Below are 24,159 nucleotides of genomic sequence, written 5' to 3' on the forward strand. Positions count from 1 at the left end.
GCTGTTTATGTCAAGTTGGGTTTTGATTTGCTTATGTAGGAACCCAAAGTGCTGGAGCCTTTTCAACCTCAGGCCTTCCAGTTATTTTAACAGATATGTCAAGATTTTGACACATAATCACTTTTTTTTTTTTTCCTGTACTGGGAATTGAACCCAGTGCACACTATCATTGAGCTATACCCACAGCCCCTTTTCTTTTTTCTTTCTTTTTTTGTACCGAAGATTGAACCCATGAGTGCTTAATCACTGAGCCACATCCCCATCCCTTTTTATATATTTTTTAAAATTTTGAGACAGGGTCTCGCTAAGTTTAGGGCCTTATTGAGTTTTTGAGGCTGGCTTTGAACTTGAAATCCTCCTGCCCCAGATTCTCCTGCTGCTGAGATTACAGGTGTATGCCACTGAGCCTGGCCTCTTTTTAAATTCTTGAGACAATGTCTCATTAAGTTTCTTGAGGCTAACATAGAATTTACCATCCTTCTGCCTCAGCTTCCTGAGTTTCTGGGGTTATAGGCATGTACCATTTTGCTAAACATGATTCTTATTTATGACTCTTATTTGCTGAAGTGTAATTAACTCACGTCATATTAATGTCAGTGTGTTTTGAGTAGGATGTACTGTATGTCTCAGGTCAACCTGATTTATAGGGTTGTTCCTTATCTTCGTGAAAGGAAACCACCAGTTCTTGCCATATTTTAGCTACTATATTATAGAGTAGGAATCTTCAGAGCTAACATTGAACTCTGAAATAGGTCAATTGGTAGACATCCAAAAATCTTTAAATTCATGGGTAGTTTTTGTGAGGCGGCACAGGGAGAATGGAGGTTGGTTGGTTTTGAGAATCATCTGTGTGCCAGTATGGTTTTAAGGCATAGGGAATACAGTGGAAACCCTACATTTCCCTTCCTTAAGAAACTTGCATCTCATGGAGAGGACAATCAATATTAATAAAGTGGTTTATGAAACGTAAGCCTGAGGTTCTAAAGCAAACAACCAGGAGAGCTTGTATTGAGGAAATAGCATTGTTGAAAGATTTTAAAATTATATTAACGATACTTAGAATTCTCTGTCACAGCGATAGTAGTCTCCTGTGTGCAGTTTGCTCTAGAGGGGAAGACCTGGGCATGGTGGCTCATACTTTTTTTTTTTTTAGTGGTGCTAATTCTAATCCTGTCAATCTGGGAGGCTGAGGCAGGAGGCTCATAAATTCAAAGCTAGCTTCAACAACTTAGGTTCTGTCTCAAAAAAAAAAAAAAAAGGTGGGGGACTGGGGATTAGGGATGTGGCTGAGTGGTTATATGCCCTAGGTTCAAGTTAAGCCATTATACCAAAAAAATCCTCCTGACATCCCCACAAAATGGAATGTGTGTGTGAATTTTGCGGGTCTATAAATACTCAGTTTATAGCAGATAAGTGAAATCATATTATCATTCCTTAAACTGTATTTTGTGTTTCAGCCATACCTTCACCACAAAAATATGATATGCACTGTTAAAATTTGTTGCTTTCTCTTAGGTAAATTGGCTCTCTTCTCTTACTTGGAGCCTTTGTTTTCTTATCTAGAAAATGGGAATAGGGGTTGCTGTCTTAACAAGTTAAGAGAAATTTTGAGAATTCAATAAAATGTTGAATGTAAAAACACTTTGTGATCCGAGAACTATATAATTGAAGATGAAATTACAGTTATTCCCATGGGTTTCAGGCATATTAGTGGCAGTGGTTCATCACTCAAGTCCATCTATCATTACTACCCTTCTGCTGCTAGCACACTTATCTTGAGTAGAAGCACAGTGTTTCATGAAATTAATCTTTTGACCTAACGCTTAACAATAACTAAGCACACATAAATGAGTGTTCCTTCATTATCCCACAATACACACCCTCTATTGCCAGCCAATTTTTCTGACTTACAGTGCTTATCAGTGTGAGGCTGGAGCAAGGCACAAACTCACCTTCTATGCTGTGAAGGACAGCTGTTTTAATAGTCAGCCTTAGTTTCTGATTATAGGTACCTATAGGTAGGCCTCCCTCCCTCACCCCTTCCTTTCTTTTCTTCCTTCCCCTCTTAATCTTTCTAAATCCCAGGACAGCTGTGTAAGACACATGTCTATAAAATAAGAGTAGATGTTTCTAGTGTGTGTGTGTGTCAGACTTGAGTGGGAGGAATTATGTGATCTGTACTTGTGTACAAGGATTAAGTCCTTTTCAGTAAAAGGTTGCCTAGGTTTTAGTGGTTTTTCTTTCCTCATCCTCTGCTTCCCAAATACATATGCACACCCAGAAGAACTTAATTACTCTAGGACCCAGAATCCAAATTAGGTTGTTCTAGTCTTATAGTAAATACATTATACATCCTAACTGGTGATTCTGCCCCTATGTCTATGAAGTCTCTTCCCCTGCAAGACAGACCTACGTACGTTGGCTACATACTTTGACTCTTGCAACCAATGATATGCATGGTTGATACTTCATTTTATATTAGGGAACTTCCCATTTGTCTTTTCTTATATTCATAGTATACAATAGAATGAGCTTTGAATATAAAGTTTACATTAACCCATTCTAGTCACCAGACAGTACAGTTCTGCTTAGAGCAGAGACATTCATCTTTATGTCCAACTTCTGTCCTCCTTAGTCTGTTTTCTACTCTTAAATGGAATACCACACACTGAGTGAATTGTAAGCAATAGCAGTTGGTTTGGCTTGCATTTCAGGAGTTGAGCATGGTGCTGGCATCTGGTGAAGGCCTCTGTGCCATGTCATAACATGGTGGAGGGCCAGGCAAATGCAGGGCAAGACAGGGCCCAACTTTTAACAAAACCATTTTTCTGACATTTAACCCACTCTTGTGATAATTGTGTAAATTCAGTCATGAAGGCAGAGCCGTTATGACCTGATCACCTCTTAAAGATGCCCACCACCTCTTAATACTGGTAAAATAGCAGATGAGCATGAGCTTTGGAGGGAACATTAAAACAGCACCATCCGTTACACCAGATCTGTTGTCCTCCTATAACATCACCCCACTCCTAAGTGATGGCAGGGAAGTTTCTATGTAGCTCCCTTTATATACTGTCTCAATAGGAAGTATTAATGTGACCTGCGGAGTCTTCTCAGGCAGGGGCTCTGGTCAGCTGTTGCTCTGGTCTCTTCCCTAGAGGCATTTCACTGTGTATATTTTTTTCCTTTTCCTTGGCCAGTCTCCATAATTGATCATCAGCAGCACTCTTGCTTCTTCTTCACTCTCATTTCTGTTTTTTACAAACTTACATGTGACATCAGAATTACTTAATAAGCTTAAAAATAATAAGCACAACCTTGGGGATTGACGTAGGGTATCTGGGATGAACCTTTTGACTCTATGATTTCTAAAAACTCTCCAGCAGATTCTGATGAGTAGCCAGTTTGATTGCTCTTAAGAATTACTGCAATAGGTAATCACTTTTTTTTCTTTGTTCTTTTTAGATATAGGTAATCATATCTTTTTAGCTAGAGTTATTCCATTGGAATAATGCTTTTAAAATTGCCTTACATTACAGGTGTTCTTTTTCCCTAAAAGAGAAAATATGCTGCCCGGCCTCATCCCCTGCTACCTTCTCCCTACCCCAGGTTGTCCCTCCAGAGTACCTCTTGCAATGTGGATATTCATCAAAGGTCATGTTGTGTTGGAAGTTTTAAAGGAATTAAGGTAGATTCCAAGAAGATGGAAGGTTTTCGTTAGGCTTTATTCAGCAAAAAAGCGTTGTCTGCTTGAGTGTTTTGGGTGGCTCTAGTAGTGGAAACTGTCTTGCAGGAGTATATTACCTAATAAAGATAGAGGAGACATATTACTGGGGATTCTCTCCAGTCTATCTTACCCACACCCTTCCAGTCTTTAAAAATGTCCCATCCTTTCAGATAGGCCCTACAGCTTGTTCCTAGTACCTGCCCTGCCGAGAGAGGTAGGGCTGATCCTTTACATAATGGAGCAGATCTTCTAGGCTGTGTTTTGAGAGTATGAGCTAAAAAGTCATAGAAAGAAAGATGGGGAAGGAGCGGCATTGTGCAAAGAGAAGCATAGAGAAGGATGAAGAAGAGTGCAGAAACAATGCTGAGAGAATGACGTTAGTTCTGATTCTTGGTATGAGTGCCTCTTCCCACGGGCTCTCAGACACCCATCAGTTTATTGCCATTTTTTGGTTTAGCTAAGTCTTAGAGTTTCTGTTACTTGAATTAAAAGCTGCTTTACTAGAATAACAGATGAACTATGTGTATGACTTTCTCCTTTGTGTTGTATTTGTTGTAAGATTACCACAAATAAAATATTAGAGATTAGAGCCCTATTAGCTACAAGAAATGTGATATGCCAGAAATACGTGATGAGATAGTTCAGTTAAACTAAATAACAATTTGGCCATTAGGTGTTATGTGCAAAACTTTTCTAGCCCCAATTTTTTTAAAGACTATTATTATTTCCCTGTCTAATTAGCATATCTTTGAATATCTTAGCAGTTTTATTTGGCATTATATTGCCTCTCAGTTTCTTTGCTAAGTCATACTTTTCCTGTGTATACCCATTGGGGGTTTATAGTGCTTTTCCCAAAATGTGTTGGGTAGTTGCTTTTCCTTCAAACTACCTATAATTTTTAGTATCATCCTTTATTCAAACTGGTAGCCTTATTTGATAAACACTCTGTTGTGCATGGAAGCATCTTCAGTGCTAGGTACTGTGATTTAGAGAGTCCCTTCACTCTAGCCCCTGCTCCATCTCTCCTCAGGTTAAGGTTTTTTTTTTGCCAATTGAGCCACATCCCAGCCCTATTTTATATTTTATTTAGAGACAGGATCTCACTTAGCACCTTGCTTTTGCTGAGGCTGGCTTTGAACTTGCTATCCTGTCTCAGCCTCCTGGTGGCTGGGATTACAGGCATGCGCCACTGCACCTGGCCCAGGTTGTTTTAATAGTTCTGTCAAAAGTTAAGTCCCTCAGAGGACATCTTGTTGAACTAGTCAATTTAGTGACTACGGCTACCATTTTACTGCTACCAACACTACGATTTATCTCTTTGCCCTCCCCACCTTATCATTACAATAGTCATTGTAAAAAACCCATGGTGGCTATTTGTTCATCTGCCCAGCAGATTAACTCCTCACATTTATTAGGGGAATTTTTCTACCTTATGCTTTTTTTGTCACAGTGCCACTGTCTACATCCTTCCATGCAAACCACACAGGACATAAACCTAGGCAGAATTGCACACTTTTAATGTTTGCTTATCTCCAGATTTGAGGATAACAAGTATAGAAGTATGGAGACTCCATGGTTTAGCAGGCCTGGATGGGAGGAGAGTGGTGGTGGGGCGTGGTATAATTTGCTTCTCTAGACCCTGGGGTCTTTCCCATGGCCACTGCCTTCAGAATTTTCACTTGGAATTAAATCTCCATACTATTTGGTTACTGACAGTGATTTTAAAAACTTGAGGGTGTGTGTTTTATAAAAATTGGAGAAGCTACTACCCTCAGCTCTTTATTTTGTAGATGTTTGTGCTGGAGACTTTGTTTTCTAATATTAATCATCTCAAGGTCACTAGAACATTTTATGGTTAGAAATCCAGTGGTGATGGCCTTTCAATCATGATCTCCTTTCAGTGAAAGATTTTCCCTTTCTTATCATCTCCCTTATTCTTCTTTTTGGTCACTTATTACCTTGTAGACACTGTTGGAATCTGTGGTCTTACTGAAGTCAAGTCATCTTTTACTGACTTATAATTTCTTGATAGTACATTCACTTTTATAATGTGTTTAACACAGTATTTTGTCAAATAAGTTCTTACAACTTGAAGTTATGTTCTGAAAACTAAAGAGTTATAGAAAGTTGGTTTTGTTTTGTTTTTTAAGTATCTATTGAAAGCAACTGACTTTACTAATTTAGGCCAATTAATGACATTGAGGAGGTATCTTAAAAAATCAGTTTATGTAAGTATTTTTGATTTATTTATCAGCTTTTTAAAAAATTTTTTTTAGTTATACATGGGCACAATATCTATGTTTATTTATTTTTATTTGGTGCTGAGGATCGAACCTAGTGCCTCACATGGCATGAGGCAAGTGCTCTGACACTAAGCCATATCCCCAGCCCTATTTATCAACTTTTTAATTATTTTTCCTGATTATCAAAACCATGCATGTTTAATATGGGAAGATTTGGGTGAGTACAGGGAAGTATTACAAAAACAGTGTAGGTCCCCCGAGTAATCTTCAGGTTCAGTTCAATCCCTATAAAATTTTTTGCTGCCTTTTCCCTAAAAGTTGACACACTTATTCTAAGACTCACCTGTAAATGCAAGTGACTCAGTAATTAAAAGACAAACTTGAAAAAGAACACAGTGGCTGTATACTTGGTTTCAATACTTAATACAGAGTTACTGTAATCAAGATGGTGTGGTATTGATATAAAGCTAGGCATACAAGTTAGTAGATTTGAGACTCCAGAAATAAACTACTAAGTGATTGATTTTTGACAAAGTTGTCAAGACCATGTTTTGGGTGAAAAATATTGATATCCATATATAAAAGAATGAATTTGGATTCACCTCTCACACCAAAATTAACTACAGTGGGTCAAAGACTTAAATGTAAGAGTGTTACCGCCAATGACAGGTGATGAGTCCTTGCTTCCCCAGTGTTGAAGAATAACACCAGAGAAGCACACCAAGGCAAGGTCAGAGTGGAAATTAGAAGTTTATTAAAGGACAGCAGAAAAGACTTCTCCCAGAGGAAGAAGGGGATCCAAGAGATGGAATCTGTGGAAGTGTGGTTGTTTCCCCTTTTTGTAGTTCCTTCAGTGATGGAACATGGGAAGGCCTGAGGGGTGGGACACAGGTGGGCCAAATATGTAATCTGGTCAGGAAGGACTTCTGAGTCAGCATCTTCAAGTTTGCTGGGGGCTGTTCTTTAACACTTTTTTGGGATGGGCTCTGGCCTTGGGCTTTTCCTGGACTTCATTAACATTCCAAGAGTTGTTCAACTTTTCCCGGAATTCATTCTCAACATGGCCTCCATTTTAGATCTCACTTGGTATTATACCCGATTTACCTAACTACACTGACTACCTAACTTTAAATCTGGCTTCAAGAGCTGAAACTATGAAGCTCTTTGAGTACATAGGTGTAAGTCTTCATGACCTTGGGTAAGTCAGTAGTTTCCTATAAAGGACACCAAAAGCATAAGCAGGTAAAAAAAACTTAAATAAAAGAGAGAGAGAACTTAGACTTCTTCAAAAATCAAGAACTTTTGTGCTTCAGAGGACATTATCAAGGCAGCAAAAAGATAGCTCACAGAATGAGAGAAAATATTCATACAACATATCTGATAAGCATCTGTGTAATACATAAAAAACACAACTTAATAATTTTTAAAATGAGTGACTAGACATTTATCCAAAGAATTAGGCAAATGGCTAATAAGCACAAAAAAGTGGTCAACAATATTATTTATGAGGAAAATGCAAATCAAAATATACCTGCTAGGTTGACTGTTTAGATGGATAATAAAAGGTGTGAGTGAGGATGGGGGTGTTGCTGGTGGTATCGCAGAGTGCTGCAATTGCTTTGAAAAGCAGTTTAGCCATTTCTGAGACAGTAAAACACAGACCTACCATACGACCCAGCAATTCTAGATATATACCCAAGCATGGATAGACATGCCAACACTTGTATACAGATAATCACTGTAGCCAAAAAGTGGAAACTAATTTTTATTACAATCCCAAAAGTAGAAACAACCCACATGTCCAATCAGTTGGTAAAAGTTTAAACAAAATATGATATATTCATACGGTGAAATGAAAATAAAAAGAAAATGAAGTACTTGCATGTGCAACAGTACAGAGGAACCTGGAAAACAGCCAAAGTGAGCAAAGGCCAAATATTTATGATTCCATTTATGTGACATGTTTGGAATAGGCAAGTTCATGGCCACATGAGTAGAGTAGTGGTTGCCAGGGGCCATGGGAGAAGAGAATAGAGAGTAAATGCTAAAGGGTTTTGGGCTTTTGGGGGGATTGTTAAAAATGTTCTGGAGTTCAGTAGTGATACGCACATCCTTGTGAATATACTAAAAACCACTGGATTTTACAGTTTAAAAGGATGAATTTCATGGTACATGAATTTTATCTCTAGAAGAAGAAATAACTAAAAAAACAACACTTAACCTCAGGTGCCTCTGCTCAGGGATCACTGTAGCTCACATTAGCTGAGCTTTTTACAAAATGCATACTCAGTGCCAGGCACCAAACCCTAGATAACTTGTGAATCTTCAGTGTAAATTGGGACTCCTCACTCCTTCCCAATGCTCTTTCCAGTGATTTACTGTGCCTGTTTTGCAGAGTTTTGGGTGAAGGGAGAGCACATTAATTTGGAACATTATTAAAGTATTTTACAAAGTTAGGTGCTTTACTAAGACAAAATGCTCAAAAATGGTTATAGAAAGCAAAAACCCGAGAAATGGATTAAATATCCTGGGAGTTAGTCTTTTAGTGCCAAGGAGTGTATGTTAAGCATATATTCTTGTTTTCACAGATTCTAAGAAACAAGTCACATTAAAAGTGGCCATTGTCTTGACCTCCTTTAACTCCTGGGTAGAAAAGCCAGTTGGGCTTTGTTTCCACAGAATATGCTATGGTTCTTTGCTGCTCAGGGTAGTATCCGAGTTTAGAAGGCACCAAGAAAACACATCAGCACAAAACCCTTTGTTATAATGGTTAATTTTGTTTATTATATGCTCTTAATGTCTTAGAGCCACCAAGCCGGGTTTAGAAGTTTTATCCTGTTTGAATTTTTATTGACTGATGTTTGTTCCTTAACAATTTTGACATGAAAATGCTTTTTTTTTTAAATTAGTATTTTAAAAATCTTGAATCTAAAACTGGTTCTCTGACTTTATTCTTTTGTCTTGTAATTAAAGAAATTATTAATTTTCTATGAAAATTATTTCTAGAAACTTTTAATAGCTTGATCTTGACTGAAATTTTCACCATAGCACAGTTGATTCCCACTATTTGACACCTTTATTCTTGTTGATGCACACTTGCTTTTAGTCAGTATCTTTGAGATGTGAATGTTACAGACATTTGCCAAATAAATTCCTTTTTCCCCAGAAAAATTCTCCAAAAATTGATTTTAATGTAAAAATATTCTTTCTTAGATATCATAATCTCGTAATTTTAATGTGACTGCACCAAGCTTGGGTTCTAAATTCCATGAAAGCAGAAACTCTTTTTGCCATTACTATATAGTCTCAGTGTTTATCCTTAGGCCTTGTATATCATCAATGCTTAATAAATGCTTGTTATAGGAATATATCATAATTACATGTATTTATTTGTTTTTATATATTGTTTTGTCTTACACCTCCCAATTAACTCTAATGTTCCAGTTGTTAATATTATAATAATTTTTTTTAATGTTTTCTTTCTTTCTTTAGGTTGGTATTTTGTGTGGCATCTGTTTTTATCTAAATTCAAGTTTCTACGGGAACTAGTGGGAGACACAGGATCCCAGGAGGGAGATCATGAGCCTTCAGGGTCTGAAACTGAAGAAGACCCTTCATCCTCTCCACACAGAGTCAGATCTGCACGCCAAAGGAGGGCACCTACTGACGAAGGCCATTGATCCTAGACAGGGTCCTTCATTAGTATACAATGAAAGGCAATTATGAGCCTCTGTCTTAGTGACTTGGCTTTGAAATATACTAAATGCCTGAAGAACATTTATACTTGGATTTCATATCCAGTTCAAAAAATTTATATGTAAGCCATATAGTAATAAAGGGAATTAAAACCAAATTGGACCTTTGCAAATTTCATCTTAAAGATAATATTTTGTTTTGATAGCTTTCTGCTCAACACATTTATTCCTTGGCTCTTGGGATTTTTTTGTTTGTTTGTTTGCACTGGTGTGAATCTCATAAACATTTCAAGCTTGAAAAGCATATTTTAATATTCAAAATGTATTCTTCATGTTTTAACTTGTCTGAAATGGGGATGCATCTCATTACTGTCAGCCAGGATAGTCACATAATTATCCTAGCTTGTGCATGTGTGAATTTACAGCTCATAGTGGCATCCCCTTAACTGACATGTATTATTGGTATCAAATGTTTCAGTTTAATTGGCCTTTTAAAATGTCTTCTAAAAGATTACACTATGACTCAGCATTGAAACGTAGGGTTATTGTATATGCGGAAAAGCATGGAAACAGAGCAGCGGGGCGAACATTTGATATTAGTGAAGCAAATATTCGCCGTTGGAGGAATGACCGAAATTCCATATTTTCTTGCAAAGCAACCACAAAATGTTTTACGGGACCTAAGAAAGGAAGATACCCACAAGTAGATGAAGCTGTACTACATTTTGTCAGTGAGGCATGTGCTAAAGGATTGCCTATCACACGCCAAGTAATGCAGTCAAAGGCAGGGGAAATTGCCAAAACCCTCGGAATTGATGAAACAAAATTTAAAGCAACAAGAGGCTGGTGTGACCGATTCATGCGTCGAGCTGGACTGTCATTAAGACATCAGACATTGTTTTGTCCAAAACTTCCCACTGACATTAAACAGAAGACAGTGGTGGAGCATTCTTTCAAGAAATGCTGCATCGCCAGTCCTCTTGAAGATGCCAAGGGCCATGTCATGTGGGCAAATGCAGACAGCGAGGACGGTGACGTGAGAAGTGATTTAGAAGAGCTGGGTTCAGAATATGAAGTTATAGTTATAACTTGACCAGTTTATTTCCCACATTCTTTACATACACACAAGATTGGTGTGACAAAAATCTTTTAAGAGCACTGTTTTAATGAATATAAAATGTTTTCTGTGCTATAGGCATTAGGTTGTAGTTTCAAGGGTAGTGTTTTTCTTTGTAATAATACGGTGCATCTTAACTGATAGTATCTGATTAAATAAAAATGGTCTCGTCATGATAAATTTATTTTTCTTTTCAAGATGGCATCTATTTATTGGAATACTTAATACTGACTCATGTTAAATAGTTATCTTCTATGAAATACATTTTTTTGGGTAATCTATTCAAGATTTTAGAGTAGTTAGGAATAGGAAGAACTATTCTCTAGGAAGAGTAGGGTTAGTCACTCCCTTTGTATGGGAGGACTTTATGCTTAAGGCATGTGTTGTGGAGAAACTACTTTTTCACAATAATCCAGTGACAAGACCTCAGAGGTACTGGGTGTTGAAAATATACCGGGTGGAAATACCCGCGTAACTGTAAAACAACTCTTGCCAGGTATCCATGTTTGTCTTCACTGATTTTTGGACTGAGTGTTTACTGGGGAAGAGAGGTATGGATTCACAAAACTTACTGTTCAGTGTTCCCTGCTTTGTATAAGAACGAAATGCAAAGCCAGTTTGTTTGATTAATCTGAGTTCTTCTGTTTTTCACCTTTGTTTCTCAGAATTAGTCATCACCTCCAATTTATGGAGGTTTGTAATTATGTTTGATACCTCATTCTTCGTGCTCATTCAGTTTTGTTGGTCTCCTCACAGTTGACTAGCTCTGCCCTAGGTTGTGTTCCTGATGAGCACATCTTTGCTGATACTGTAGACCTTTGGACATATTAAAAGGGAATTTACAGAGCAGAACTGTGTGTGTGCTCGCAGATGCTAGAGGAGCAGCTGCGAGAGGAGCACAGTCATTCTGTCTTCGTTTCCTTATTGGATGCTGTATGACTAGGGCATAAAAGAGCAGTGACACAGTTTCTAGCATTAATTTTAATGTTTCATGTATCAGCTGGACATTACATTCACATGGTCATCAGTTAGAAAAATGAATGCCTGAAAGCATCTTGGTGCTGGAAGGATATCAAATTAGACTTTTTTATTTTAGAATGCTCTGAGTGCTGGCTTTCTTTATGTTTGTGTTTTATGGTGGCTATATAAGGTTTAGTTAATAATTACTGAAATATTTAAGTAGCTGATGAGTGTCCTGTTGTGTCAGTATTAAAGAATGATAGCTGATGCAGTCCTACCCCCAAATCTGTAGTCACCTGCAAATTAATGGAATGTAATCCGTGTAAAGCTATATATGTTGGGCATTATTTATTGGCGCTAATGCTTCAAGCTTCCGTTGTTTTATAGCATTTTAAGAAATGTTCTGCTTAACTTACTTGAGAAATATACCTAAGAGCATATAATAGGTCATACTTGCCATGCTATAATTCACTGGAGGAGAGTAAAATTACTGATGCCAATAATGAAGAATCTGCAGGCTAATCCTTTATTTAAAACTTTCTTTTCATGCACCCCATGTAACATAGTGCGTATTTCTAAGACCACTAAGAGATGGAAGAGAAATAGTTATTAGTGCAGAATTATTTATGTGATATGGTATTTCTATTCTTTCCCTGTTTTATTTTATTGTTTTTTTGTAGCTGAATTTTAACCAAAACTGCATCCCAGCTGCATTTTTAGTCTCACTGAAAATGAGTCATTCAGTGGGAAGTGGACTATCCTGTGGTTAATTTCAAGGTTATGAGTATTAAAAACACATACAAATAGTAGACTTTTACCTGAACCCTCCTCCAAAATGATAGTTCTGGAGTATGCCATCTTTTTGAGGATTGATTCTAAATTCAAGGACTCAGGTAGATTGGTTTCATTTCCTTCTTAGCTAACTATTCCCAGATCAGTCTTTTGCTTCTGAACTTTTTTTTTTTTGGGGGGGGGGTGAAAATTGCCTGTGTGGTAGCATCTTTCAGATTTAATGCCAAAAAAAACCACTAAATATTTGTATAGCACTGTTAAAATGGGTTTGAAATACTTACGTCAAGTTAAATATAAAATGCACTCACTGGATTTCCATAGAGGAAGCATTGTTATGTGTTAAACAGCTGTTTCACAGACGTGCTGACCATTTCTTTAGATGTTATTAGGTTTAAGAACCATTTCAAAATATTTTGTTGAAATATGGAAAGATATAAAGTTATGGATTCACACAACATGGCATCTTAAGTTGAAAGATTGAAAGTAGTGCATTGTTTCTCTTAAGAATAACAGTTTTGAAGTCAACAATGTAATCTTTTTAAACTTCAGCCTTTCTCAGTAGATATGTTTTAATGTAACATGTAATCAGTGTAGCTTAGATTTTGACTGGTAAACTAAATGCTTATATATTTGAAGTTGACTTTAAAAAGCCAATGAGCAGTCCTCAAAGGTCCTGGACTCTTAGCAACTAATAGAATAACGTTTGGTTTTGGAGTCTGGAGTTAAAGCACCTTGTGTTGTCTGCTTCTAAAGTGTCTCAGAGTTTTACATTTAAAGCATAAAGAGTAACATTTTATATTAAAAAGTTACATTTCCCATTTGTTAGTGTCCCGTGCTACCCCTCTGATGAGGAATGTTCACATTACCTCTGGGTCATTTCTATGCATAACATTCACCAAATACTGCTGCTGTGGTTTCTTAAAGGAAACCTCGTGTGCTATGATGCATTGTCATCTTGCTGCTCGACAAATAAGCATATGAGGAATTAGACTGTGTGTGTTATCAATACCTTTGTACAGACAACAAGATGTAACCCTAAAGATGAGGAATGTGCGTAAATAATCACTCAGTGATTTTTGTTTAAAAATTGGTCAGTACTATAGCTAAAGCTTCTGTGGTTTGTATGATGTTTTAACTTTTATTTTAAACTGCACAGAATAAATAAAAATGAAAACAAACAAGTTGTGTATTCATTGATAAAGAATTAGCACAAAGGGTACCTTGGACGTGAAGGGGTCTCAAAACAGCCATTTTTACTAATGGTTCATACTTCATCTTGTTTTTCAAACTAGAATAAACTAAGAAAAAATAGGTTAGCGGTGGTATTTCTTAGTGCCATGAAATTATTGTCTTAGAACCTAAATTAGGGCTGAATTATTTATCTTATTTAGCCTCTTTGCTTTCTCATATCCAATACTCTAAAGATTTTTTAAATATTCTATTCACAGTAGATCATGTCCCACATTTTTGTCAGTATAACCAACTAGGAGCACTGAGAAAATCACAGACTAGTAAAAAGATTAAGGAATGCTTTTGAGAACCTATTTGGGATAGGAAAGCATGAATTTCAGTGGCCCAAGTTGGGATTTTTCTTCAGCAGTGCTCAGCTGTCAGGAGTAAATGGATTTGCCAGCCTGGCTTTGTATGATGGGCTCCTCTCAAGAGTAGGGCCATTAGAGATTGTCGGGGCTTGGCCCAACAAGGGTTTGGGCTGGCCTGTAAGAAGAATCAACTTGAGGCCCTGGTGAGCTGGGTGGATGGGAAAGGGGTAGGGATTGAAAATGAAATGAGTACAATGTAGGATCGGTAGAAGAGAGAGCTTGAGGGGGAGACAAGGACTCTGGAGGTGGAACAGTTCTGAGCAGACGTATAAATAGAACCATAGGAAATGGGCAGGTTGAGAATGAGGGCTTACTCTAGGGTACGGTGTGAGTCATCAGCATGGCCACTAATACTTCCACAGGATGGCTAGAGTTGGGATGGAGAAGGTGACCATGAACTTGGGTCCAGATCAGGTTGTTGGAAGACTGACTGCAAATTCTGGAATGTTAGCTGGCTTTTAAAAGGAGTTTACTGAGAATGTAAGAGGAATTGGAGGAGCTGAGGGAGTGCTCACATTCCTGGCAGCTACACAGGCCTTTTACAGGCATAAATTCTTCAACTGGAGTATAAAAGTAACACCATGGAGAACTTTGTGTGGGGGGAGTTGGTGACAGCAAAAGCTTCACTAAGGATTTTGAAGGGTGGAGTAGGAGCTTTCCAGGTGGGGGTAGAGGGGATGAAAATTCAGACAAAAGGAATAGCATGTTTAAGGGCAGTCACCGGAAGAGTCTGTTTGGAGAACTAGATAGGTGCTTATTCTTGGAATAGAGAGTGCAAATGGGGACACTAGTTTGAGGCTAGAGATGTATGAAGGATCTAGGTCACAAAGACCTTGTATGCAATGGCAAAGGCTTTGAAGTTCAAGCCATATGTAATATAGAGTATTGCAATATTTTAAATTGAGTGAGAACACTGATTCTTCCAGTCTACTGGACTGGGTGCAAGTGGCTTAGGAAACTTCTGCTACCTGCATTGAGGACAGATTGGAGGCACGGTGGAAACAGGGTGTCTCTTAAATTGTTCAAGCAAAAATACAGAACTACTGGGGGACTGCAAGGGGAGTAATCATGAGAAGATTGGGAATGGAGACTCAGGAGGGCTGAGATTGAACTGTGAGAGTGGATGAAGGAGAAGGAGTAGCAAAGATGTTTCCAGCAAGTAAGTTTGAGGTCGAGAACATTGACTGATGCCCATAGAAGCAGTAGGTTTGACACTGGGTCTAGGGAAATGGAAGATGGAAGTCTAGTTTGGGGCCTACTTACTTGATTTTGAGGTGCTTCTTGGTAATTAGATGGACAGAAGCAGTCTGAAGGTATGAGTCGACACAAACTCATTGTATGTAGGTGCAGTTGAAGCAATATACAAAAATAGGTTCCACTGGGGGGAAGGTGGAGGGAATATTTTTCCCCTTAAATGTATGTGTGTGTTGTATATTTAATCCCTAATGTGACAGTGATGAGTACCGGGCCTTTTGAGAGGTGTCCAGGTCATGAGGACATGACTGCAGGAGTCGATTTGCTCTCTTCTGCCATGTGAGGACACTGTTCTTCCTCTCCAGAGAGCACAGCAAAGAAACATCACTTTTTTTTTTTTTAAATCCAATACTAGGGGTTGAACCTAAGAACCCTTTATCATACATACCCAGTCCTTTAAAAAAAAGTAATTTGGAATCAGGGTCTTACTAAGTTGCCCAATGTGGCCTTAAATCTAACATTCCTCCTTCTGAGTAGCTGGGATTGTAGACATGTGCCATGGTACCTGTAATCTTGAAACCAGACACTGAATCTGGCAGTTGGAATCCTTGGTCTTGGACTTCCTATCCTCCAGAACTGTTAGAATCAAATTTCTGTTCTTTATAAATTACCCAGTCTCAAGTATTCTGTAATAGTAGCACAAACAGACTAAGGTCCCTAAAGAATATCAATGTTTAAGAGACTGGTAAAAAGTTCATTAAGGGCTACAAAAAGAAACAGTAACGTACCATAGAAGAGTAATCCTCTAGAAGCAAAATGAAGAAAATTTTAAGAGCAAGCTTTCAATGATGTTACTCAGATCTGACTTTTAAAATTGTGGTAATGGTAAATTATTGTAGTAGTCCCTGCAAAAGATGCTGTGAATCCATACAAGGCTGATGATATCATGAAGCCATGTTGAAGATTTGGATGGGAGTCCATTTGACAGGGTGTGGTAATTGATGAGATGTGAGAGACAAGGATGAGTCAATGTGGATCAGTGGTGGAGGACACAGGGCAGAATATGTTTGAGGGGACAGTTTGAGGATAAGCCCAGTTGCATGTAAGAGCAGTGGAATTGACCAATCTGGATCTTAGGATAAAGATCAGGAGAAAAAGCATTCCATCCAAATGCTATAACTTGGGAGCAGGCAATTATTTAACCTCCCTGTTTCCTGTCTCTGAATTTAACCTCTCTGTTTTCTGTCTTCTAGAAATGATATTTTAAAAATACCCGTTGAGCATTTCAGTATGTAGGAAGCAACCAATAACTTAACCACTGTCCTTTCCTTTCTCTTAGTTACCTTTATACCTGTACAAACTTTCTTAGTGACACCTTCGTCTAGGAGCTTCTGAGCTCATTGGAAAATGTCAGTTGAAAAGTGGAGTCCCAAAAATGGGCACACTCATCCTACACAAATGGTAAGGCCGAGGCTTTTTATGTTTTTTTTTTCTCCCACAGAATAAAAACCCACTAGAGTTACATCTCATTTTCTTTGCAAAAGCCAGACATAATTCTGTGACTAATGGTGGTATTCTCCCAAAATTAGAACAAGAATAGGACCTTGCAGACCAAAGATTTTTTGTACTATATTTATCACCCATGGTCCTAGAGTTCCATTTTATAATACTGCTAATGTAGTTAGTACTAATGTAGTTAGTACTGACAGTATTTTATAGTTGATCATTGTAAAGCAGGTGTGTATTTACAATTGCCTCATTGTATGTGTAGATGGGTAGGATCTTTAGCATTTTGCCTTTATCTGTTTTTCCCAAAGTATTGAATTGAGTTTTCCTAAAAACAGCAACCCTCATTTCACACTCATTTCATTGTAATATTTAATTATATAATTATGATATCAGACACATTTGGAATAAAAAGGGGTGGGAGCAATTTTGGTCAAACAGAGGTCACCGGGTAAGAACAGAACTATGTGAACATTCGAGATACTAATCCTCTCTGACCATGCACCCCATTCTGGCAGGGACTGGACATCTTATATCAGAGCCACTGGAAACCAGAGCCAGGAATCCACTTCCCCTTCTCTGGAGCGTTCACACCTGTCTGTATCTGTTCCCGTCCCTCCATCCCATCTGGGGCATGAGAACAGACCCCTCCTCTGAAATGAATCTCTCCTGGGCATTGGATTTCATCACAACTTTTCAGCAATTGACACTATCAGTGATTTCTTCTCCGATAGATCCAGTCACTCCCTAATGATTAGTTCCCTTCAACACTGAAGTATATTCCTTAAGCATATTTTGTCTTGAGAGAATAAAGGTAAGGCCTCCTTCTCTCCCTTCTCCATTTCATGCCAGACCACACAAGACAATGATCTCTACTCAGAAGGACATTTTCTAGTCCTCAGCTCTGCCTGAGCATTTGTCATCATTGCTCGTTCTTTCTTTATTATTTATACTATTTTTAGTTGTAGATGGACACAATACCTTTATTTAATTTATATCTGAGGTTCTGATGTACTGAGGATCGAACCCAGTGCCTCACACATGCCAGGCAAGCACTGTACCACTGAGCCACAACCCCAGCCTGCTCATTTCTTTCTTTGAAATGTTCTTTTCCTTGGCTTTCTATGACACTCAATTCTCCTGGCTTTACTGATTTTATTCCTGTCCAACCGGTCACACCTCCACCTCATGTTTATCTTGCAACTAAGGGTTAAAGAGTTTCCTGAGCTTAAATTCTAGCCCTTTCCTTACTCTGTGCTGTCCCCTCAGGCCATCTATCTGTGACTTCAGCTATCATGTCTTCACTGGTGGGGCCCACATTTCTCTCTTGACCCACCTGTCTTCTCAGTATCTCAGCTTTCGTAAATGCTGATCAGATCTAACGTCTGCAAGGTCAAATCTGTGACCCTGCAAACCTGGTGTTCTTCCAGTGTCCTTAAGTAATTGCATGAGTCAGCAGCAGCCTAGGTATCATCCTTGACACCTCCCTGTTTGGTGTCCTGTATCTAACACATAATCAGGCCTTGTTGATTTACTTCTGAAATAGCTCTTGAAACCATATGCTTTTCTCTATTTTCTTATTACCCTCTGCCAGTGATGTAGTAGTAGTATTATAATAATGGTACATATTTTTAGAGTTTTTGTTGGGATTAAATGAGCCAGTACAGAGGGTGCATTTAGAAGAGTATTGCCTGCAATTCTGTGCTCACTGTTGACCACGGCCACTGTGGCTGTCTCTCGTTGACATAATCCATCTTTAGTCTTTTCTCCTTGTCACCAGAGTGACCTTTTTGAAACTGAAATTTGCTGTGTCCTTGCTTATAGCATTTGAATGGCTTCCCACTTCTGTTAGAAAAAAGGTTGGCGCCTTAACATGCCCTGTCACTTGCTGCATGAACACACATGCACTCTGTCCCCACTCCGACACGCACCCTTCATCACTGGGTCCTTCTGCCAGCCAAGAACACTCTCCTCCCTCTCCTTAACTCCTAGTCGTTCTTCAGACTTCCACTCACAAATCCCTGTCTGAGGAGGCCTTCTTGAGCACAGAAAAGCAGAGAATACTTGGCATCCTCTAAATGCACCCTCTGTACTGGCTCATGTCATCCCAACAAAAACCTTAAACATATGGACCATTATTATAATACTATGACAGTACATCACTGGCAGAGGGTAATAAGAAAATGGAGAAGAATGTATGGTTTCAAGAGCTGTTTCAGAAGTAAGTCAGAAAGCCCTCCCCTTTCCAACCAGTTCCTCTGTCACGTGTCCTCATGGAGAGTCTTCCTTTCTTTCAGTGGCCTGATCCCAGGGGAGGGTTAAACATTTGCTGGTAGGTTTATGCAATTAAAGGCTATTACTCCCACTGAGTTGAATCAATCACTATTTTAATAATAAATAGCTTTTACACGGAAATAACATTTTAGTCTGCCAGCTGCCTATTTTCCGTCTTCCTGTCAGAACCTGAGACTCTAAAATCAGAGAGGTTTGATTCTCACCAGCATCTCTTGAAAATAGCTGCCATTTAGTTTTTTTTTTTTTTTTTTTGCAAGCTCCTCATCCTTTCTGTGTCTTCTGATCTACTTTATTCCTTGCCCCTTTGCTCAAGGTCAATCCTGTCTGATGCTCTCAAAACAGCAGACTTTGACCACAAGGTGGCGTTAGTTTTCAAGAGTTGGCTGTCCTGTGCCTTTTCTATGCTGGTCCAGTGAGGAGTCTGCACTTTAAAATGGTACAGATGGGCTGCACACCTGTGGTCCCAGTAGCTGGGGAGGCTGGGGCAGGAGGATCATAAGTTCAAGGCCAGCCTCAGCAACTTAGTGAGGCCCTCTATACTTTTGATCAAAGAAGAACATTTTGAGTAAAGGGGAGTAGGACATCATTAGGACAGGACAATAGAACTGTTTTGACCACATATGAATATCTCTTGTCACCATCTAAAGCCGAGGTAAGTCAGGGGACATCATTTATAATCCCTTGACTCCCACTGCTGAGGGGTTGATGTCTGAGAACAGGAATGCTCCCAAACAGCGCTTGAACTTCAGCTCCTAGTATAGGGCTCCAGAGACTAGACAATTTCAGGAAATGAAAGGGGAATGGGTGATCCACCCAGCGCCCACACACCTACTTGTGAGAGTGTCATGGGAACACTCAGGCTTTGTGTTGAATAGTGCCTTCACTTGCAAAATTCTTTTTCATGTATTTCCTCCATTCAACCCCAGAGCTTCATGACAGATGAGGAAGGCAGGAATGTACCATCCTTACTTTACAGGTAAAGACCTTGAGGTTCCAAGAGGTAAAGTAACTTGACCTTGGACAGACCTTGCCAGACCCTGGGCTTCTTTTTGTGGCTTAAAGAAGGGAAAAGCGTTTTCTTTCTTTCTTTTTTTTTTTTTTTTTTTTTATCGGAAGCTTCCAAGTCATTTCGTATCATTCAGCACAAAGGAAAACAAATACATATTCAAATGCAAACACAAGACGAAGCCATAATTTATATGAGCATACATGGCAGGATACACTGACTGAGAGAGTCAGGTGTGTATTTTCTTTTGTTTCATCCCCAATCTTTAAACAGAGGAACCAGCCTCTGTGTCCTCCAGCGCTGGTTCTGCTTCACTGCACAGGCTTGGGCTCCCCGGGATAATAAGTCTGGACGGTCCAGCAAGGGGAAGGACTTGCAGAGGGTGGGGAGAGACCGAGCCAGTGGGTGGTGGGCTGAGAGGTTGGATTCTCAGGGATTGATAGCAGAAAACTGCACCCTGCCCACACAGCCCTGGAAGGTGGCAGGTCTCTGTAGAGATGGCTTGCAGGCACATAGGGTCTGAGCACTCACTTCCACCTTGGCATCTGCAGTGGTCCGGGGTGCTCCTGAGAGAGGGAGAGTGCTCCTCTCCAAGGGAATCTCCAGGAGCCGAAAGAGGGGCCTCACAGTGGGACCCCAGATGGCCCAAGAGCAGAGGCTTTTGCTGAGTTTTCTGGGTTATGTAGGATCCTCTGGTTCTTAGGGAATATTTGCCAGAAATGACTAACATTGAATGTCTCTCCACCCTGGTGAGTGGACTCAGACTCACACTGAATTTGATTGAGAAACCAAACAAAATGCATTCTGAATCTTGCTCTGAATGTTGTCAAGTTAATTCACATGCATTAATGATTACATGTGAAAACAAGCTCTTAGTGCACCTCCCAGACTAGAAAATGAAACAGAAAGAAGCCCCGGACCCAGCCAGCTTCCTCCCTTCCCCACTCCACTGGCCCTTGGTGTTGCTGAGCACCATGCCTCAGAAGCACATCACCTCTCACCTTCAAATCAAGGGCCACCTCTTCCCTGCACCCTTCCCTGTCCCCCTGTGATCCTGTGGCCTCCTGTTGGTACCTCTAGGAAACCACTTGCCATTTGTCTCTCCTGCCAAACCCGTGTTCTCAACATATAGACCCACCTGGGGGCTCACCAAGTGCAGGGGCTTGGCTCTTCCTTATTTTAGTCCCCTGAAGCAGAGTCTCGGGAGGTCAGAACTGGGAATCTATTTTTAACACATTTCCCCCCTGGTGATTACTGTCCCTTCTTTATCTCCTGTAGTGATGTGAACAGTGTCCCTCCAAAATAATACTGGGATTTAATGTGGCATCTACTGGGACCTCATTTGGAAACAGGGTCTTTGTAGATGTGATCACATTTAGATGAAGTCATATTGACGAGTGTCCTTAGAAGGACAAGGAAGAGTGACACAGGGACCCAGAGCAGTAACACCACATGAAGGTAGGGGTAGGAGTTGGAGAAATGTACCCACAAGCTAAAGAGCCCCTGGATGCCAGGAGGGAGGAGTGGAACAAATTCCCATTCTGAGCCTCTAAGAGGCATGGAGCCGTCTGGCACCTGGACTCTGAACTATGTCTTCAGACTGTAGAGGATGCAGGGTGTCGAACTGAGCCTCCAAGTAGGTGGCACTTCATCACCGAAGCCCGAGGGCATCAAAAATGTCCCTCCCCTCTCTTTCTAACTTCTGCCCCATGGTCTTTATTTCCTCTTTCCCTCTAGAGGAAGTCACGCTTCCTATCTAAATTATTTTAATGTGGACATATGTCAGTTCTTCTGAGGGACATTTCCAAGAGGACATTTCCTCCCTCCTGTGTCGAAGCTGAGCCTATGTCCCAGTAAAAGGGAGAAAATCTCAGACCTTCACTTTCCCTACCTGCAGTTCAAAAGCTGGGCAAGCACAGCACCCATCACCTGTCACAATTCACATATCCCCTCGCCATGTTTAAAAATGCTCCTTCCCTTGAATCGCAATAAAAAGTAGATATTATGAATATTTGCCAGTCTGATCAGGAGAATAACTCACTCTAATTTTTTTCTTTCTTTTTTTTTTTTTTAAATTTTGGTACCAGGTACCTATGGGTACTTTACCACCGAGCCAAATTCCAGCACTTTTTATTTTTATTTAGAGACACGGTCTTGCTAAATAGTTTAGAGCCTCACTAAGTTGCTATTGCTGAGGCTGGCTTTGAACTTGCGATCCTCCTGCCACAGCTTCCCAACTCACTGGGATTACAGTTGTGCACTATCACACCCAACCACTGTAAATTTTCTTAAATACAGTTTTCCCATCTTTTTATATATTTGTTGGCAATTTGAATTTTGGGCTTCTGTGAGTTATCTCCATATTATTTGTCAATTTTCTAATTTTTTCCTCTTCGGTGAATAAGGGATATTTGTGCATCCCAGGTATGAACCTTTCTCTTCGTTGACACTACTTTTCTGAAACTATTTTGTCTATTAGTTTTGCTTATGATATCTTTTTCCATAAAGTGTTTTATGTTTTCCTGGTTGAGTCAAATATCACTCAATGTTTATTAACAGTTTTAAATTCATTTTGAGTTTATTTTTCTATAATACAAGGTCGTGATCTGGGTTGGTACTCTTTTACATCCTCCTATGTCAGATGCCTGAGACTTTTATTTTAGGTGGGGGCAGTTTCCCCCCTTCTTAGTTCCTGCATGGAAGACTACATTTCTTATCTCTTTCCTGGGACAGTGTGTGGAAATTTCTAGGCCTTTATTCATAATCGAGGGTCAGTGATGCCTGCCAGGGCTTGGTTCCAGTTCCTGTGCCTCCTGAAGTTTGGAGGCCACATCTCCTGGTCAGGCCCCTGACCTTGGTCAGCCACTGGTGCCCTCTTACAGCCTTGGTTTGGCTTCTGCCTGGCTCCTCAACAGCTTCCTCCTTTTTTTCTTTAGCTTGGTCACGAATACCGTAGCTCCAACACTGCTGTATTGCAAACCAAATAGACAGTCCTATTGGGCCCTGCATGAAATGGGCTCCCCTCCCAGTCACCCCCAGGTGCTCTGCTGCCTTCAGGTGCTGTTGCAGCACTGCCAGTTCCTATTAAATGTCAACTCTCGTTCCAGTTACATTAGCCAACCTCCTGCCCCAGGGACTCGAAATCTTCAGGGTAGGTGCTTTTTGAACTGGAACAGAAGTGGGTAGTGCAGATTCTTAAGTGCTGCTGTTAGACCCATGAGGCGTGCGTTGGGGTGAGATTAATGTGCGTGAAAGACATCACACCGAGAATCTAGGAGAATCCCACAAAAGCTGGAGCCCAGCCCAGCCTTTCACATCACATCGAATTTGCTATTTGCTGTTTTCTTTCTTTCTTCTCTCTCACTCTCATCAAATCTACTTACTAAGACAGATTTAAGTCAAAGAAGAGTTTCACGTTTTTCAAGGAGAGAGTTCTATGTATATATTTTTTTGAGAGTAACATTTTCTGAGTCAGAAGGCAAGGCTTAGGAAGCTAGACAATGTGTAAATTGGTTAAAATGTAAGATTGTAAGATGTGCCTATAAATTTATGCTACTTTGGGAACATATTATGCAGCAAATTTTATATATTGGTTTTTTTTAGTCATATAAATTTCATGTTGTTAACTGTTTGTAGAAAAGTTCCTATTTACAAAGGTAGTGTAGACACATCTGGAAATCCTTCAACTTTTAAAAAAATGTCATGTCAAATTATGGCATTTGCCAGTAAATGGTTGGAGCTGAAGAATATGATGCTAAGTGAAATAAGCCAATCCTACAAAGGCTGCATGTTTTATATGTACATGCTAATTCACAGTAAGGCAGGAGGCACTAGGGAAGAATAGTGTTACCTTAGATTAGGTAGAGGGAAGTGATGGGAGGGGAGGGGAGAATGTGGGGATAGGAAAGAGTAGAATGAAACAGACATTATTACTTTGTGTATATATGTGACTGCATGACCAATGTGATTCTGTAACATGTACACTCAGAAAAATAAATTATATCCCATCTATATATATATCAA

The 24,159-nt window shown here is 39.5% G+C and overlaps 1 protein-coding gene across 3 annotated transcripts in view; it reads left to right on the top strand.

Moving 5' to 3' along the window:
* The window catches only part of LOC110598371 (small integral membrane protein 13), a 135,433-nt gene that overhangs the window by 12,319 nt on the left and 98,955 nt on the right, over positions 1–24,159 (top strand). The window contains exon 2 of one of the 3 annotated variants that reach the window (XM_078020540.1): positions 9,463–12,708. The exons of the other annotated variants lie outside the window; for them this stretch is intronic. Coding sequence (XP_077876666.1) covers positions 9,463–9,650 — 188 coding nt within the window. The 3' untranslated portion in view covers positions 9,651–12,708. Of the gene's footprint in view, positions 1–9,462; positions 12,709–24,159 lie in introns of those variants that run through there. 3 annotated transcript variants of the gene reach the window in all.

This window comes from Ictidomys tridecemlineatus, chromosome 8 (genome assembly GCF_052094955.1).
Source record: "Ictidomys tridecemlineatus isolate mIctTri1 chromosome 8, mIctTri1.hap1, whole genome shotgun sequence".
In the NCBI taxonomy this organism is placed as follows: Eukaryota; Metazoa; Chordata; class Mammalia; order Rodentia; family Sciuridae; genus Ictidomys; species Ictidomys tridecemlineatus.